The sequence below is a fragment of the Castor canadensis genome, chromosome 2, assembly GCF_047511655.1.
Source record: "Castor canadensis chromosome 2, mCasCan1.hap1v2, whole genome shotgun sequence".
NCBI classification, from domain to species: Eukaryota; Metazoa; Chordata; class Mammalia; order Rodentia; family Castoridae; genus Castor; species Castor canadensis.
The window spans coordinates 24,647,236-24,664,735 of NC_133387.1; the positions used below are offsets into that span (position 1 = coordinate 24,647,236).

Here is a 17,500-nt window from a genome sequence, read left to right on the forward strand (position 1 = left end):
TGCCCTGTTTGCTTCTAGCCGTATCTGAGAGACTCATTACACTGAGGACCTTCAAACCACAGCTCCTCTTATCTCCAGCTAGAGTGAGCCGCTACTATAGCCATCCCACATGTTCAAACTTGGTTCACGGAACGTGCTGCTGCTTTTGATAGAAACACAGCTCCCGTCCCTGCATCCTACCCTCCTAGTCTGAGCTCCAATGCCATTCCTCTGGTTAGACAACAATTCTGCACTACAGTCCAAGGTTAGGGCCTCTATCTGCTCTGTGTTTCACAGGACCGGGGCTTGCTGCTGCTAGGCCCTTTGCTCACTGCATGGTTCTCCATGGGTTTTCCCTACCATTGCCTGTGTATTCCTTCTGGGCAAAGGCAGTCTTGAACATTTAGAGCATCTAGAATATTTAGAGCCTGGCACGGGGCTCCAAAAGTGTTTACTGAATGAATAGAGGATGGAGAGCATACTCCTTTACTCACATTTCCTACTTGTTATTGAGCCAATCCACATTTCAGCTAAGTTGATAGTCATTAAAATGTAATATGCTAGGCAATCTCAAAACCATTGATGCATGATGGTTCCATTTAAAATTCGTGTTTCTAATGTCTTTCTACTTTGGGGGCCTTTTTGTTGTTGTTCCAGAGGAATCACATATACCTTTGTCATCAGATATTTTCTTTTGATTTTTCTGATACCTAATGCAATTAACATTACCAATACAAACTGGTCCCATCATACAACAGAATAAATTCTCGAATCATTTTTACTTAAAATATGCCATCAAACTTGTATATTTTTAAATCAACATAGTTTATTCCATTTTTGGAATTCTTTCCTTACTCAATTCAAAATGCCTATATAATTTGTATCATATCTCTAATTAATCTCAAACTGTTTAAGGCTAGAGAATTTTTGTTTTCGTGTTAGATTATTGGCTACTCTCAGCACACCAAGCCCCTAAGTGGTCTCTCATAAAAGTACTAAAGATATAATCCCTTCAATTGCATCTTATACAAAATGCTGTATTACAAATGCAAGATTATAAACTCCTACCAGTTGGGTTTGGGTTGCAGTGATCTATGAACTTCAATTATTACCACTAACATACACAGCAAAAGATATTTCTCCATCAAAAGGGCTCAAATAATATAAGGCTATAGACACAGAGGCTACCTCATCATCTTCGGAATTGTCACTTTCCCTCACCTACTCAACCCAGTATTTAAAAGATGCAGACAGAATTCTCTTTCTTACCTCTCCATCAGCCACAGCAGAGTAGTTCACTTGGGCAACAGTGACTGTGGTTGGCAGCTCTGAAGCATCTGCTAATGTGGCTACTGTGGCTCCTGTACCAACCTACAGAACAACAGGGGAAGTGGTATCAGCGGACAGACCCTCTGCCTTGCCTTTACTCAGACATTAGGGTTCACTGAATCCCCAGTGCAGCACAGATAATAATTAATACGCTTTGTCATCTCTCAGAGACTAGCATGAGTTTCAGAAGTTCACTTCAACCAAATAAATCAATATTAGAAGAGCTATTGTTCTTCATTATCAGTGCTTAGTGCCAGCCAACCACCTTCTTCCTACTCTCACTACAACCTCAACTTCAGAGGTTCCCCACCTATCAATAAGTTATGCTTCACCTTAGAAGAGCTAATTCAGAAGGAATATTCCTGGTCACTGACAGTGAAACTGTGAAAAAAAGAAGCAATTTTCAGATTCTTTGTTAGGAAATGCCCAGGAAAGGTACCCACAGCTCTTATTTAAATAAGACGCAAACAATTTAAAATACTGCTCAAAGGCTGGGGGATGTGGCTGGGTGGTAGAGTATTTACCTAGCCTCTTCCAAGGCCCTGGGTTCTATCCCCAGGACACCCCCAAAAACAAAACAAAACAAAACAAAACAACCCAATAAAATATTGTTCAAAAGTCAATTTTAGATAAGAAGATCTAGGGGGCCTACATGAAGGTCCGACAAAAATTTGCACAAGAAAACTTTCTCAGATCTACACTGAGATGTCCACTAACTCACCTGGATAAGTGAGACAGTGCCATCAGGATTGCTGAAGGTCTGTACTACAGTCTGTGACGGTACAAGGTGGGCTATACTGTGTGTGGTGGTGGCTTGTGTTTGTGTTTGCTGATCTTCAAAAGCATACAAAAGATCCTCCCGCCCATGTTGTTTATAACAGTTCTTCACTATGGTCCGTAGTGCTTGGGTCCATGAAACCTGCGACCAAAAGCCAAGAAAGGTCATTAAGCCGCAAAGAACTTTAGTATTTAATCTCATTATGCAATAATCAACTGCTCATTTATCAAGCCTCATATGAGGATTATTTGCCATAGACTGATTCTGGCCCAAAATAACTGAGCACCAATTACTAAAGATAGTTTCTACTCATTTCCCTTCCTGATCTAAGTCTGGTTTTGCTTTTGGGTTTTATAACATTCCAATCTGAGGCCAAACTCTTAAACTTCTTACAAAAGATGATTTCTATGCCAAGAATTCTATATTAAAATCATCGAAAAACTTAGGGGATGTTATCTAATTTAGTCTTTCTTTACAAAGTTTCATTATTAGCAGACTGACTTGAAAGACTGCATCTCTACTTCTATGTTTATATTTTTCAACAGCAATTCTTGCTGATCAGAAATAAGAACATTTCTAAGTCTTTAAATGATTGATACTTTCACTTTAAGTTTCTCTGATTTTCCCAAGCACCTTCATCCAAAAGGAAACTATTAAGACAAGTGCAAACTCACAGTCCCTCCAGGACTTTCTTTACAGATGGAGTGATGAATGGGAAAGGCCATAAGGCAGAGAACATCGAACTTCCTCAGAATGACAGGTTTGATTATTACAGATTTTTGGATTTTTTTGGCATAAGTAGTAGAAGTAACAAAAACTGAAAAGACTGACTCAGAATGATAAAGCATTGAGCAACTCAGACCAGGAGACCCTCACCCTCTGTTTTTGCTCTTCTGTGCGGACATCACTCCGGACATTTGCCCATGGGATGTCTTCAGGCCACCAGATGGGCTTGCAGCTTTCTTTCCCCCAGCCAGGCTTTCCCCGCCCTGTGGAGTACTTGAGCATCTCTGGGATAAATGCCCGAAGCTGGGCCTGGAAGAGAAGAGTGGTCATCAGAACTCATGAAAGGCATCTGGGATGTGTGTATGTTCCCTACCAAACTCTAAGAGTATGAAACACATCCTTCCTGCAGAGTCCTGGAAGATTCCAAATGTGACTGCTGAGACCCATTTGCCCAGGTTACTATAGCTCCTTGGGTGATTGAAAAGTATACATACATTGGTTAAGGGCACTTTAAGTTGTATTTTATAGGCTTGTTCCTAAAAGACCAAGAATATCTGCCCCATGTTTGACTTCTGCCTCCTAAAATACTACTGACACTAGAGCTAATTTCCCTTCCATAGTTTTGATGCATTTAAAGTGTCCATGTTAAGGTGTTTCAGCATTGTTCTGGAGGTGGTAATCTATGCAATTAGATAAGAGTAAGAGGTGAGGATCAGGACAAAACATCATTATTTACAGATGAAATGAATGAGTATCTACAAAACCCCAGAGAATCAAATGAAAAACTACTACAAACTTAGTGAATTCAGTAAGTGGATGATAATAAAATACATAAAAATAAACAGGCTTTCCACTTAGTAAAATGGGAAAAAAAAACCCAAAAAGTCTCTTTTAAAAAAGGTTCTAGAAAGCTAGGTCACTGTCTCTGAGTCACATATGTAGATTGCAGTGAAGTGTGTGTGATTTTATTTAATTAACTAATTAATTAATGTATTTATCAACAGGGTCTTCCTATATAGCTCAGGGTGGCCTTGAACTTGTGATCTTCTTGCCTCAGCCTCACAAGTGCTAGGATTGCAGGTGTATACCACCATGCCCGGTTCTTGTGTGATTTAAATACCTTATGGACTTCATTTATTTTACTAATCAAATCCACACTAAACAGGTTTTAAACCAGAGTAAACTGCCATACATCTTTATTTTCTGGCATAGTAACTACACTCTATGTATGTGCTGGGGGAAAAGGAGATGTACTTTGTGAATATTCTTCAGTACTAAAGATGTCACACAAGAAAAGCAGTTCATCAAGTTACAGTCTTGGAACAGTCCCAGGCCTACTGTGGTCCTTTCAACCTGGTGGTCTACAGCACTGTACAGGGAAGGAATATCCTATGCTCACCAAGGACACGTATGTACTACACAGCATAAAGTAAAGGGAAGGAAAAAGAGGACAGAGAGCATTCTGAGAAGGAGTCACACTCAAGGACCTGGCCATAGCTATAAACCCAAAAACAAAAAAAGGTCGGGGGTGGGGTAAGGGAGAGTACTAACAAGAGAGAACGAGTATGGCAGCACTTTAATATTACAAATCTTATCTAACCATTAGGTGTTCTTATAGTAAACATTGAGTCTTATTTGACCAGGTGATATTAAATCATTACATAATAGGGAACCATGAACCCAGATCAGTGGTGTATACCTTACAGTTTGCTTGACAGTATTTACACTGCTAATTACTGTGCTGACCCTGCCACTTCACCTCTCTTCCTAAGCTCCCCACTCCCAGACAGTCTCCTGCCTCAGGATATGATATAATACCCTCCTCATATATTTGGCTCTGCAGCACCAAGCAGCAGTCTAATAGAAATGTATCCACTTGCAAACCCATGCTATCAGCTGGCTCATGAGGTCATTCCTCAGTTATTTTAAGAAAGTACATCTCAAAGTCACTTTCCCCTTTATCCTGACTTCTTAGGAGTATGTCTTTTTGTAGCCTTAGATTAACAGTTGAAAAGGGCTTAACCCTCACACACATTTTATATATTCTTCTTATAAAAAAAAATAGCTCTCTCCAATGTATAAATTAAGTAAATTGATACCACATTAATATTCTCCAGAAAGGATAGTTTTTTACATCCATTCCTAGGAGAGTCTGGAGAAAATGAAATGAGCAGGCCGTCTCTAAATTAACAAAATACTGAAGTGTTCAGAAGGAACACACTGTGGAGGACCCGATTTGACAGTGGCTCAAATCCAATTGGATCCTCTGTGTTCTACAATACTGAAGGACGCTCCTTTCTCATTCCTCGCCCAGCTTGCACCAGCAGCTCCCTCTGCTCATCTTCTCAACTTTGTCTTTGTCAGTAGAAACCTACCCGAGCCTTCACCACCTGAGCACAAAACCTGACAGTTATCGTTATCTCTCACCTTCAATAAACTTCTTTGCAATATCTGTGGTGTCCATCCCTTCTCCCATCCCACCTTCACCTCCACTTCTTGCCCAAGATCAGTGTATCCTGCTAGTTTAGTTGGCTTTCTTGTCCAACTCCAAGTTCTCCATCTCCCTCCTATTGCACAATCTTTGTCAGTCAGGTTTTCCTTAGTGCTTCATAGATCCAATGCTCAAAAAAAAGTAACAACTAAACTGTGATCCCTCTGCCCAGTGTTTCAGGCCCACCACAACATGGCTTCACACGACATTCAGTTCCCACTAATTCCCCTCGGGATCCCTGGTTCTTGAGGCAAGTCTCTGCACTATCGTGATCCGCCGGGCTCATTTCTGCTTCTCTGCTTTTTGATTTGTTCCTTTCCTGAACTCCTTTTCTAATGCCACCACTTAATCTTTTTTCTTTCCCTTTCCTTTCTTTCTTTTTGTGGTACTGGGGTTTGAGCCTAGGACCTTGCCCATGCAAGGCAAGTTCTCTACCAGTGAACTACATCCCCAATCCTCCTTCCCTTCTTATTTTTTAAGACAGGATTGGCTATGTAGCTCAAGCTGGCCTTGAACTTGCGATCCTCTGGCATGCTGGGATTACAGGCACGTACCACCATACCTGGCTTACTACCACTCTTTAGTGCCCAACAAGTCCTACATCCTTTGTGAAATATATACTGACTACTTCTCGAGTCAGCTCTATCAACACAAACATGAGCTCTAGACTCACAGAGTTGGCTCTGAATCCCAACTCTCTAAATCTTAATTTCCTCATCTGCAAAACAGTAGTGACAATAGCAAACACACTGGGTCAGTTTGAGAGGATTAATGATGGCAGGTATGCACAGCTGCACTGAATAGCAGTTTTGTTATGTTATCACTTCAGTCATCAGCCATCTTTCTCAGCAACTTGTATAGCATTCCTAACAAAAGTCATAAAATTAAGTGCTTACTTTATGTAAAGTTTTATAGGATCATTCATCTCCCACCAAAGCTGTTTGGCAAATAACAACTCTGATTTTACAAAGAGGAAAAAATTGTCCTTTTTATTAAAACAAAAAATGCTTTAACTAGTTACTCTCTAAATCCATCAACTACTCTAAATGCAAAACAAGTAAGGATTCAGAACCATCATGGCTCTAATCTGACCAGTTTTACTCCTAAATCTGCTATCATGCTTCTAAGGCCAAATGCAACCACTTGTCAAAAAAGAAATATTTCAAGGATACAAGATGTTATTTTTATTTTATAGTTTTGTTGGTGGTGGTTTTTGGTGGCACTGGGGCTTAAATTTAGGGTTTTGTGCTTGCTAGGCAGGCACACTACTACTTGAGCCATGCCTCCAACCCCTAAGATTTTATTTTTAAATAAAGGAAATTAAAGAGTCTAATCTAGCAATTCAAAGACATGGCCAACTTTCTGAAATGGATTTCTAATACTGGCAACAGTATAAAATAGAAAAAGCAGAGGCAAGAGAATGAGTTTATATGGATCTGAGTAAATAGGATTGAGAATGAGAAACAGAAAATGTCAGGACCAAGAAGAAATGCAATTGCCCACATGGGCCAATTCCTTGAGTGGAGGAAGTGAGCTGTTACCTATCTACTCCCAAGGTACAGGTAGTTTAGGTGACTGCTCTGCTGGATCCATGAACATTAAAAAACGTACATCAGGCTGGGGATGAAGCTCAGTAGTAGAGCACCTGCCTGCATGCAGAAGGCCCTGGGTTTGATTCCCAGCATCACAGAACAAACAAAACCGTAATGGAAATAGCCAGAAAATATGACTCAAGGGTAACCATAATCAGAGGAAAGACAGAACTAGAGAACATCTCAAAGCTGTTTTATGTGCTAGAAATCCTTGGATAGGAAATGTTTCAAATCCCCAGGAAGAAATGGAAATGGCACAAAGGGAAGGCAGAAACTTCAACAAATTAAAAAAAAAAAAACAAAAACACGAACTAGACAACAGGCATGCGGGCACATACTTACAATCCCAGCACTGGGAAGCTGTGGCAGGAGGATCATGAATTTGAGGCCAATGTGGGGTACATAGGGAGATACTATCTCAAAAAAAAAAAAAAAAAAAAAAATTACAGTGAAATTGGCAGCTGATCTGCACAGAGGTAATCTGATTCATTGTAAAAGACAATTTTCCACTGGACTATTTTTATATTGTCCCAAATAAATACTGTGAAGGTTAAAGACACTTTTTTTTTTTCTCATCTTTTTGAGACAGGGTATCACTATGTAGCCCTTGTGATCCTCTTGCCTTAGCCTTCCTAGTGCTGGGATTATAGGCATGTACCACCATAACTGAGCTGAAGACACTATTACAAGGGGAAAATTAGTTGTCCTGTATAGAGTTAAATAATTCCTTCTCAGAACTCACCATTGTGTCCTCATTACTAGTGGATTAATTACTGGTCCAAGAGAGTTTTGGAAAGTGAAGCTACTTGATATGCTTGTTAAGGAAGGCTTGTCTGCAATCCACAGGGAGACAATCAACAGGAGCAGCACAGGTAAAGCCTAACCTCTCAGGCTGTCCTTTAATTGGGCCACAGTAAGCTTTCCTGGCTGCTCTCATTCTGTCTTAGGGCTCTATGTGGGCCGGAAATGCCCCAGCTTGGGTAGTAAACTCAACCCAAACCAGCAAAGTAGAAAATAAAACTCCTTTCAGGGCACAACCAGAAAAGAAAAGGATAGCAAATTCCTGTCAGTGGCATTCACAAGTAAAGATTGTGTAGAAAGCACAGATAGTTTTACAATGAAAGATCTTCCAAAATTCTAAAAACTTTAATTCAGAACTGGGCACTGGTGGCTCATACCTATAATCCTAGCGATTTAAGGAGGCAGAAATCAGGAGGATGGCGATTTGAAGCCTCTTGAGACCTTCTCTCGAATATACGCAACGCAAAAAAGGGCTGGGAGAGTGACTGAAGTAGTAGAGTGCCTGCCATCAGGCATGAATCCCTGAGTTCAAACCCCAGTGCCACAAAAAAAAAAAAAAAAATTTAATCCAGGGACTGGGAGTATATGTAGCTCAGGGGCTCAGGGGTAGAGCATCTGCCTAACATGTTTGAGGCCTTGCACTTGATCCTTGGCAAATAGATAGATAGATGAATAAATAAATAAATGCAACCTAACCCAAATAAAATGAAACAGTAATGCTTATTATTCTGGAAATCTGCCACTTGTAAATTTAGTCAATTCTTTGCTATCTAACAAGTTGCTCTCCTTGTTCATTCTCAAATACTATTCTTCTCTCAAACCTCTGAGTGTATTTGAATCCACGGATTTGCACTGTTTTACTTCTGAGATAGGTAACCTAAGGCTGCTCTTGAATTCTTGATCCTCCTGCCTCAGCCACCCCAAGTGCTGGGATCACAGGAGTGCACCACCACACCTGGCCCAAATTTCGGGATTTTGAGGCTCCCTATGTATATGAAGCCTCAATTACCAAGAAAAGGACTTTCAAATCAAAATGTTTCCCAAGTCCATGCTACTGAAGAGGTCAGAGAATGAGTCAGCCCTCCAGATCTGTGAGTCATGTATCCATGGATTCAATCAACCACAGACCAAAATATTCAGGAAGAAAAGTTTGCCTGTGTGGAACATGTACAGACGTGCACCACAACACCTGGCGAACATAATATATTTTAAACAAAGAATAAGGATATATTCAGGAATAGTAAGAGTACTGGACATCTAGATTACATATTCAGAATACAACCAGATTAGGAAAACATTTGCAATTTATATGACAAAAATTAATATCTAGAATAGATTGATATTTGCTTCAAATTAATAAGAAAAACATTAGAAAAATAAGCAAAATATTATAAATAGTTCACAGAAATAAAAATAACCGTTAAGTACATAAAAATGTTCTCAACTCACTAGTAATGGAAATTAAAATTAGAAACCATTTCCCTCACATCAGATGAGTTAAAATAAGAAAGCTTATTTCTTATAAGCCTGGGGCTCACACCTATAATCCTAGCTACTCAGGATGACACAGTTTGAAGGCAGCCCGGGCAAATAGTTCACAAGACCCTATCTCAAAAAAATCCATCCCAAAAAGGGCTGGTGGAGTAGCTCACAGTGTAGAGCCTGAGTTCAAGCCCCAGTACCACCAAAGGAAAAAAAAAAAAAAGAAAGAAAGCTTATGAACTGGCACAGGGGTTTAAATGATAAAGTGACTGCTTAGCAAGCATGAGGCCCTGAGGTTTTTTTTAAACCTCAGTTTAAAAAAAAAAAAAAAAGCTCATTAACTTTTCAGAAAAATGTGAGGGAGGATATGGAAAAAAATGGGTATTTTCCTGCAGTCTTGGTGGGAGTGGGATTGGTGAAGTCTTTCTGGAGGACAGCTTGCAGTGAAAATGCATATGCCCTTTAACCAGCAATGCCCTTCTCTGAATTTTTTCTAAAGAAGTGCACATGTGGGCTGGGATGTAGCTCAGTGATGGAGCGCTTGCCTAGCATGCTCAAGGTCCTGAGTTTGAACCCCAACACCAAAAATAAAAAAATAAAACAAGTAAATTTTTAAAAAGATGAATATTTGTACCCAAAGAAGCATGTACAATACCATTTTGGAAGAGCAAAAAGCACTATAAACAACCTAAATGTTTATCAATAGGGGAAAGATTAAATAAAACAGAAAACCTACACCATGGATATTAGGCAATTGTTAGAAAAAAGTGATTATTACAGCTATACTTCTATAGAAGATCTGTATGAGAAAATGTTGAGTGGGAAAAGCAAGTTGTAAAATAGGTACCATATGACAGCATTTGTTCTTTAGTCACAAAACTGGCATTCCAGCACGTACTTATGTAAGTGCATAGAACTTTGCCTACAAGGAAGGATGTTTATCAAGCTAATGCCTCTGGAGAGGAAGGGGGTGGAAAGCACAGAAGCCTTTTGCCTTTGCCCGTAGGATTTACGTCGTACAACATTATAACCAGCATAAGCTAAGGGAAGCTGACTAATCTGAGATCCTTGCAAAGGGACAGTAGGACTTTGAGCAGTTGCTGGGGTATGAGGTTGAGAAGCAGATATTAGATTTGAGAGAAAGTGAACTCAGGGCTTCACACTTACAAGACAGGCACTCTTGTAAGTGTGAAGAAAGTACTTCTGATACCATAGCCACCTTCATCATCTCCATGAACAAAGACCAGTCTGGTTGTAACCTGAATATGTAATGTAGATGGCTAGTACTTTTTACTCCTGAATATATCCTTATGCTCTGTTTAAAATGTGGTATGTTTGCCAGGTGTTGTGGTAAATGTCTGTAATCCCAGCACTTAGCAGCTACAGCAGGAGGATCACAAGTTCAAGGTCAGCCTTGAGACCCTGTCTCAGAAAAAAAAAAAAAAAGCTATGTTATATTTAAAAATATATCTTACATTTTTCTTTATTTATTACCTATATATTCTCCTACTAATTTCACCTTGCCTACTGTTTTATGATACATTGCACAGCAACATATATAAACACATCTTGGTAATTTCAGGCAGTAAGAAAAGCCTGCTTTGCATACAGTTTCTGACACTACAGAAACTGCAGTTTGGAATTGTTAGCGGATAAACACCTCAGGAGTTTAGACACTACACCTACCTAGATACCATCCCCAAAGATTCTGATTTCACTGGCAACAGGACTCTAAATTCCCCAGGCCTTCTTTAAAAAAAAGAAACAACAAAAAAACCCTTTTTAATGTGGTAAAATAGACATAACATAAAATTTATCACTCTAACATGTATTCACAATATTGTACAATGACCACCATTTCCAGAATTTTTTTCGGTATCAACCCCATAGAAACTCTGTTCCCATTTAAACATTAACTCCATTTCTACCTCTCCAGCATCTGGTAATCTCTACTCCACTTTTTGTCTCTTTGATTTTACCTACTTGAGATACCTCATTTAGTTGGGATCTCACACTATTTTCCTTTAGGTCTGGCTTATTTCACTTAGCATAAGGCTGCTAGTGTTTGGATAGAAGAGACCAGACCTATGCTTTGTCAAAACAAAATAAACCCCTCAAAAACCTAAACTGGTAACTGTTTCTGAAGTAAAACAGGTTAAACCCTGTGAATAACTTCTTTCTGATGAAGCAATCACCATGCTGAATGTTTCTGAAGGTTTCCCTGAAGCTGGTGAAGAATTACTACCCATTGCATCATTACTCAAGGGAACAATAAAGCCCCAGTGAGAGGAAGATGAGGAGGCAAATTCAAGTGGAAAAAGAAAGAGATGTGGACTTGACCAAGACTGGGGAGGTCTTTGCAGAGGTGATTTCCTACAACAGTCGTTGCCTGGGTCTCTTCTAAGGTACATCTCTGGAAGATTTACAACATCAAGAACATGAGAATCCTATAGGAAGTTGTTTTCCACAAGCAAAATCACAATTATTGTTTAAAGACTCCTTGAGAAATGAAGCAATTCCTTGACTTCAAATGTAGCCTGAGAACCAGCACCAATACATCTCCTATGAGCTTGCTGGCAGGACGGAATCTCAGGTCCCACTTCAGACCTACTGACTTTTAGGTGATTCCTATGCATGATGAATGAGAAGCACCAAAAAAATCCCTCTTCTAAGTCCTGGTCTGGAGTATCCTAGAAAAATTTGCTAACTTGACTTTTGAAAGTTCTATGAAAGAAGCCAGGCACAGTGGCGCACACCTCTAATCCCAGGGTTGGCTTCAGACTGTAATCCTCATATCTATGGCCTCCCATGTAGCTCAGATTACAGATACACTCCACCACACCTGGCTTATTTGTTCATGAGTCTCACTAACTTTTTTGCCCCGGCTGGCCTTGAACCACAATCCTCCCAATCTCAGTCTTCCAAGTAGCTAGGATTACAGGCATGAGCCATTTGTCCAGGCAGACATACACATTTTAAACTCTGCTATGTACTGCCCACCTGCCCTCTAGAAAATGTGCCAATTTACATTCTTATTGATAGAACACTGGAGAGCTAATTTTCCCATGCCTTGCCTATCTAGGTTTGGTTTGAAATTAAACACTCCTTTTACTACTAAATAGTGAAAGGCTTTAGGATCAATTAAAACAGAGGCATTTGGCTCAGGTTAAGAAGAAAGTATTTCAGGAAAACAAAACCAATAAAACATTAAAGGAATAACACCAGTTTCTAAATACTTAAAAAATCCCACTCAGTTGGGGGCTGGGTTTTTCATCATCCTGGTCACTCCTCCTCACCTTTTGTTATGTTTTATTTTTCAATCATCATCTACGGTGATAAGGAAAAGGAAGGAGTATATGGGGAATATGCACACTCCAGCAAAGTTCCTGTGTGTCTGTCTAATGACCGACTACCCCTCAGGTCCACCACCACACCACACTCTACTAAGTCTGTGCACAGAAATGGAAGGCAACACAGATTCCAGTGTCTTACTGCTTGCTCTTGCTTCTGTGGCTATTGGCCAATCTACAGAAAATCAGTATATGTGATGACTTAATAACTAAAACCTCAGACTATATCAACCCAACACACCAAAGGCAACACTGAAGGGAGGAACAGCAGTCACAGAGAGGAATCTACCTCAGTACTCTGAACCAGGGGCTCAGTCAGTTTTAGATGCACTGCATACCTAAAAGACAGTAGATTCTTTTCACTAGCTAGCCAGAATGGTCCCAGGGATAGAATAATAGCTACTACAAAAGTACAGTAAAAACGATTTAGATAATGCATTCCACAGAAAGGTCTATGAGTCTAATAACCAAAAGATCACAAGTTAGTGTTGTTGTTTTTTTTTTTTACAGGGGGAGCAGTACTGGAGTTTGAACTTAGGGCTTCACATTTGCTATGCAGGTGCTCTGCACCTCCAATCCATAATTTTTTTTCATTATTAATTTTTTTGATTTTATGAGACAGGCTCTTGTTAAATAGCCCAGGCTGGCCTCAAACTCTCATGATCCTGTTATCTCCAACTCCTGAATGCTGGGATTCTAGGCATACCTCACCATACCCAGTCCTAGCTTTTTACTTCAGACCAAGTTGATGGTTCAGACCTACTCAAGGGACAAGTTACCTGTCATTGTATTGAATTCAGTTTTGCCCTATCCTTAAATCATTTACTGAAAAGATACTACTTTTTGGATGCCATGTTATTTTAGGTGCTGGAAAGCTGTGCTGAACAGCAATAAAGAACAAACCCTGCTCATGAATTCTAGCTGAAGAGACAGACTTCAAGCAAAAGTTACTAAGTAATTATAAAAGTTAGTAAGTTCATTTTAGGTAGCAGTAATTGCTACCAAAACAATAACATCGGGGTGTATTGGTCGGTGACTTGGAGAGAGTAGAAAGCTTTGTAAGATGGGATAATGAAGGCTTATCTCATTGCATAAGATAAAGCTAGTGACACAACGATAGCAGGACAGCATTTCAGGCAAAGGGCACAGCAAAACCAACAGTGTGGGCTTGGGGTGTTTGAGGAAGAGGGTCAGTGTGGGGTCAGTGAGGGTCAGTGACTGAGGGGATGCATAGATGAGTTTTGAAGAGGCCAGATTATATACATCTGAATTTGATTCTAGGAACAGTGGGAAGCAATGAAAGGGCTGAAACAATTAAAAAAAAAAAAATTCCTGGGGCTGGGTAGCTCAGTGGTACAGTGTAAGGCCCTGGTTTAATCCCAAAGATGGTTCCAGGGAGATTGCACTACATAGGGAGATGAGTGGCTGCTGCACTGAAGGGATGCTAAAGGCTAGGTGCTGATGGGGCCTGAGAAGAGCAATCAGATTCAGGAACATTTCAGAGGGAAACTGACACAATCTACTGAGGAATTAAATGGGGAGAGGAAGACAGGGAAATTATAAATAAAGATTACTTCCATGCTGGGACTTGAGTAATAAGAGGGGCTGTGAGCCATTAATGCATCTGGGGAGTACTGAGGGAGGAATACACTGGGAGTGAGGACAACCAAATGTTCTGTTCTAGGCATATTAGGAGCTGGATGTTTCAGTGGCTGTAAGCTGAGGTGTAAGTAGCACATAGAAGGAATGTGGAGCTCACAAGTTGAGATCACTTGGAGAGAAACTAAAACTAGAAGGTTGAAGGTTAAGGCCTAAGCCCTGAGACACACCACTAGGGATCAGATGAGTAGAGGAAGAAGAGTCAGCAGAAATGCTGAGAGGCAGCAGCTAGTGAGTGGGAGGATGCTCAGGAGAGTGTGGGGTCACGGAGACCAAGACAAGAAAATATCTGAAGAAAGAAGAAGCAATCAACCTAATTAAATACTGACAGAAGACTAAATAAGACAAACAAAGAAGACTAACAAATTGATTTAGCAAGCTAGAAGTAAGTACATTAGTAAAAAATAAGGCAGGAAAGATGCTATAAAATGATTTGATCATGCTTTAAAGCTAAAGCAAACATAAAAGGAACAATGTCAGCAAAATAACCTAAGTGTGCTGATTTCTTAGAGGAAGAGGGAGGGAATGAATGACTCAGGAGGTGTCCTTCTAAGGTTTGTGTTCTTATTCCCTACGGAGGGAAGCAGTTCTTGACAATGTGAATTTACATTGAAAGAGGAGCAACTCAGCCCAAGAGAAGAGAAACTTTTCTCATTTGACTGGGATGCATCAAACTCCTAATAGCTTACTGCTCAAACCAACCCTGAAAAAGAGTTTCTTCAGCCAACCCAGAGGCCCCAGTGAAAGGGAAGAACCACCAACAGAAGTGGGTGAGCATAGGTGCGTCCTCAGTCAGGAGCAACCTCCTGGAACTCCACATGTCTTCTCCACAGCTGCTACTGCCTAATATCACACTACATCTTGCTCTCTGGTCAGCTCACCAAGGAAACAGCTAGGAAAAGTGATCAGAGGCCTGCCCACACCTGTGCCTCTTGCTTTGCACAGCCTCCTCACTTCCCGCCCCTTACCTGGGTCATTTTGTCCACAGAGACCGGAATCCCATCGATGGTGAGAGGCGGCAGTTCTGAGTTAACCTCCTGTGGCGCAGGGGCGTGTTCTGCCAGAGCAGACTCCAAGTCTTCCAGGATCATGCTCTTGTACTTTCGCACCTGCAGGGAATTAAGGGCAGAAGTAAACAAGATGCTCAACAACCAGGGAGGACTAGTGCCAACCAACAAGAGAGTGGGTGGAGCTGGCCTCCCTGAGCCACACCAGAGCCCTTCGAACAAACACTGAACAGAATTAAGTGAAAAGATGATGAAATTGAAAGTAACGACAGCAAAAAGGAGCTAATAGAAAAAGTTTTATGGAAATACTCCTTCTCAGTTAAAATCGCATTTTCTCAGTCAACAAAGTTGTGTCGCTTGCTCCAGAACAAAAAAAGAATGGCATTCATTATTCTGCATTTCCCAGACAAGCAATGTCCCAGGCCACACCTAGCTGTGGCAGTTAATTGTCAAGATAATTTCAAGTTTCTCAAGAACTTATGTCTCTAAAACCTACTCAAAACTGTTGCTCCTTTGCTGGAAAGCCAGACACCACATAGAAAGGAGATTCAAGTGCACAAGAGGCTGGACTGAAAAGGATCAGAGATTAAAAAAAAAAAAAAAAAAGAGGCATTCATTGTAGCTAAGTGTCAAAGTACAAGTACCAGGGCCAGAGAGTGTCCCATAGGTCAAACCCTCCTCTCTTCAGGTACTCCCCAGTGAACTTCGAAGCCATGATGCCCCTGTAGAACTAGCCCAGATGTGAACCAGACAGCGTTGTTCCTCATTTCCATTCCCCCCAGTACGGGAAAAGGTCTCTCAAAAGCAGAGAACCTCTCAGCAACACAGTGTACATGCCATGTTCTTCTACCATGAGCAGGAAGGGGAAGTAGATACTGGGTCTTATGATAGCCAATAATGGGTTCATTCACTTAGAAGAATACACAAGGGAAATGAGGATAATAAAGAAGGCATAGAGTTATGGAACTATGACAGAAGATGGGATGGGAATTGCTTTCAGGGCTCAAGGCATTATCCTCCCCTTCTCCCCCCTCAAAAAAAAAAAAAAAAGACAGAGGAGGAGGAGAAAATAAGGTTTGCCTGGGTTTTCTGCTAAATGGACTCAACTATCAGTCAAGACACTTCTTTACTGGTATCTTATTATGAGAATTAAAAAAGATTCCCACACTCTACCCTAAGCATCTGGAAAAGTAAGTATTATTATTAAGCAGTCCAACTTCTGCAGTTATACAATCCTCCAAATTGGTCTATAACTGAGGAAATGAAAGAAACATAGTATAAGCTTGGAGACTCATTATCACTCTATAGTTTCAGTTTTATCCTGGTTTCTACTAGAAAAAATAGTTTCAAAAACTATAGCTAGTAAATTTATTGTAAAATAAGCAGCTGGTGTTGCAAGGCAAGTATACAGGATTGTATTTTCTGTTTTCTATGTTTTTATGCTACCAACCCACAGAAAAAAACAATCTTAAAAGTCTGGGTTTTAGTTTTGGAACTTCAATGTATCAAGTTAAATCCTTAGATGGAAGACTACAGTGAGAATAAATGATAATAGTATAAAAACACATTTCACTGTGCTGGTAACAGCTGACACTCAAAGATGGGAAAACATTAGGTTGTTACTATTACTATTAACTGGCTAATTCCAGTTTCAAATAATTTCAGCTGGGCTGGGGATGTGACTCAGTGGAAAAGCACTTGCCTAACATGCACAAGTCTCTGGGTTTGAGCTTCTCCGACAATGCAAAAAAAAAGCCAAACAATTTCAGCCATTTTTATGGATCAGTAAAATTTAAAGTTCAGAAGCTAGTAAACTGCTATACTCATCTGTGTTATGTAATCCCTTTAAAAATCCTGATTAAAAAAAATGCTGGTAGTGCATGCCTCACAGTAATTTGCAAGAAAGTAACTTTAGGCACGATCACAGCACTGCTGTCCAAGCTTGCTTAGAAAAATAGTTTTCCCAGGATTATGAGCTAGTGTTTCAGTTTTATATGATCTCTCATTCTGAGATGCATTCCCCTCCACATTTACCAGTCCTCTGAAATCGGTGTACAACTTAAAATTGCTGTGAACCAGGCAACACAGCATATGTTTGTCACTCCTGTACATTTGTGCACGTGGTTGCTAACCTCTGGCACACAGTCAGCAAATCATTAGCACCATCTGAGAAAGGAATGGAAGTCCTGGCTACCTTCTGATAAGCTTACCATGACACTTTCTGCTAAGATCAGAAAAAACCTGCTTCAATTGTGTGGCAACTTGGGAAAACTGTTTCTCAGACACAATCTCTTTTTAAAGAAATA

General features: G+C 40.2%; 1 protein-coding gene across 17 annotated transcripts in view; it reads right to left on the reverse strand.

The window, feature by feature from the left end:
* Positions 1–17,500, reverse strand: part of Nrf1 (nuclear respiratory factor 1) — a 117,193-nt gene that overhangs the window by 40,357 nt on the left and 59,336 nt on the right. For all 17 annotated transcript variants that reach the window (XM_074063348.1, XM_074063316.1, XM_074063326.1 and 14 more), the window contains 4 exons: positions 15,156–15,296; positions 2,963–3,121; positions 2,030–2,227; positions 1,249–1,350 (listed from right to left, as the gene is read on the reverse strand). In XM_074063348.1, coding sequence (XP_073919449.1) covers positions 1,249–1,350; positions 2,030–2,227; positions 2,963–3,121; positions 15,156–15,296 — 600 coding nt within the window. The remainder of the gene's footprint in view (positions 1–1,248; positions 1,351–2,029; positions 2,228–2,962; positions 3,122–15,155; positions 15,297–17,500) is intronic.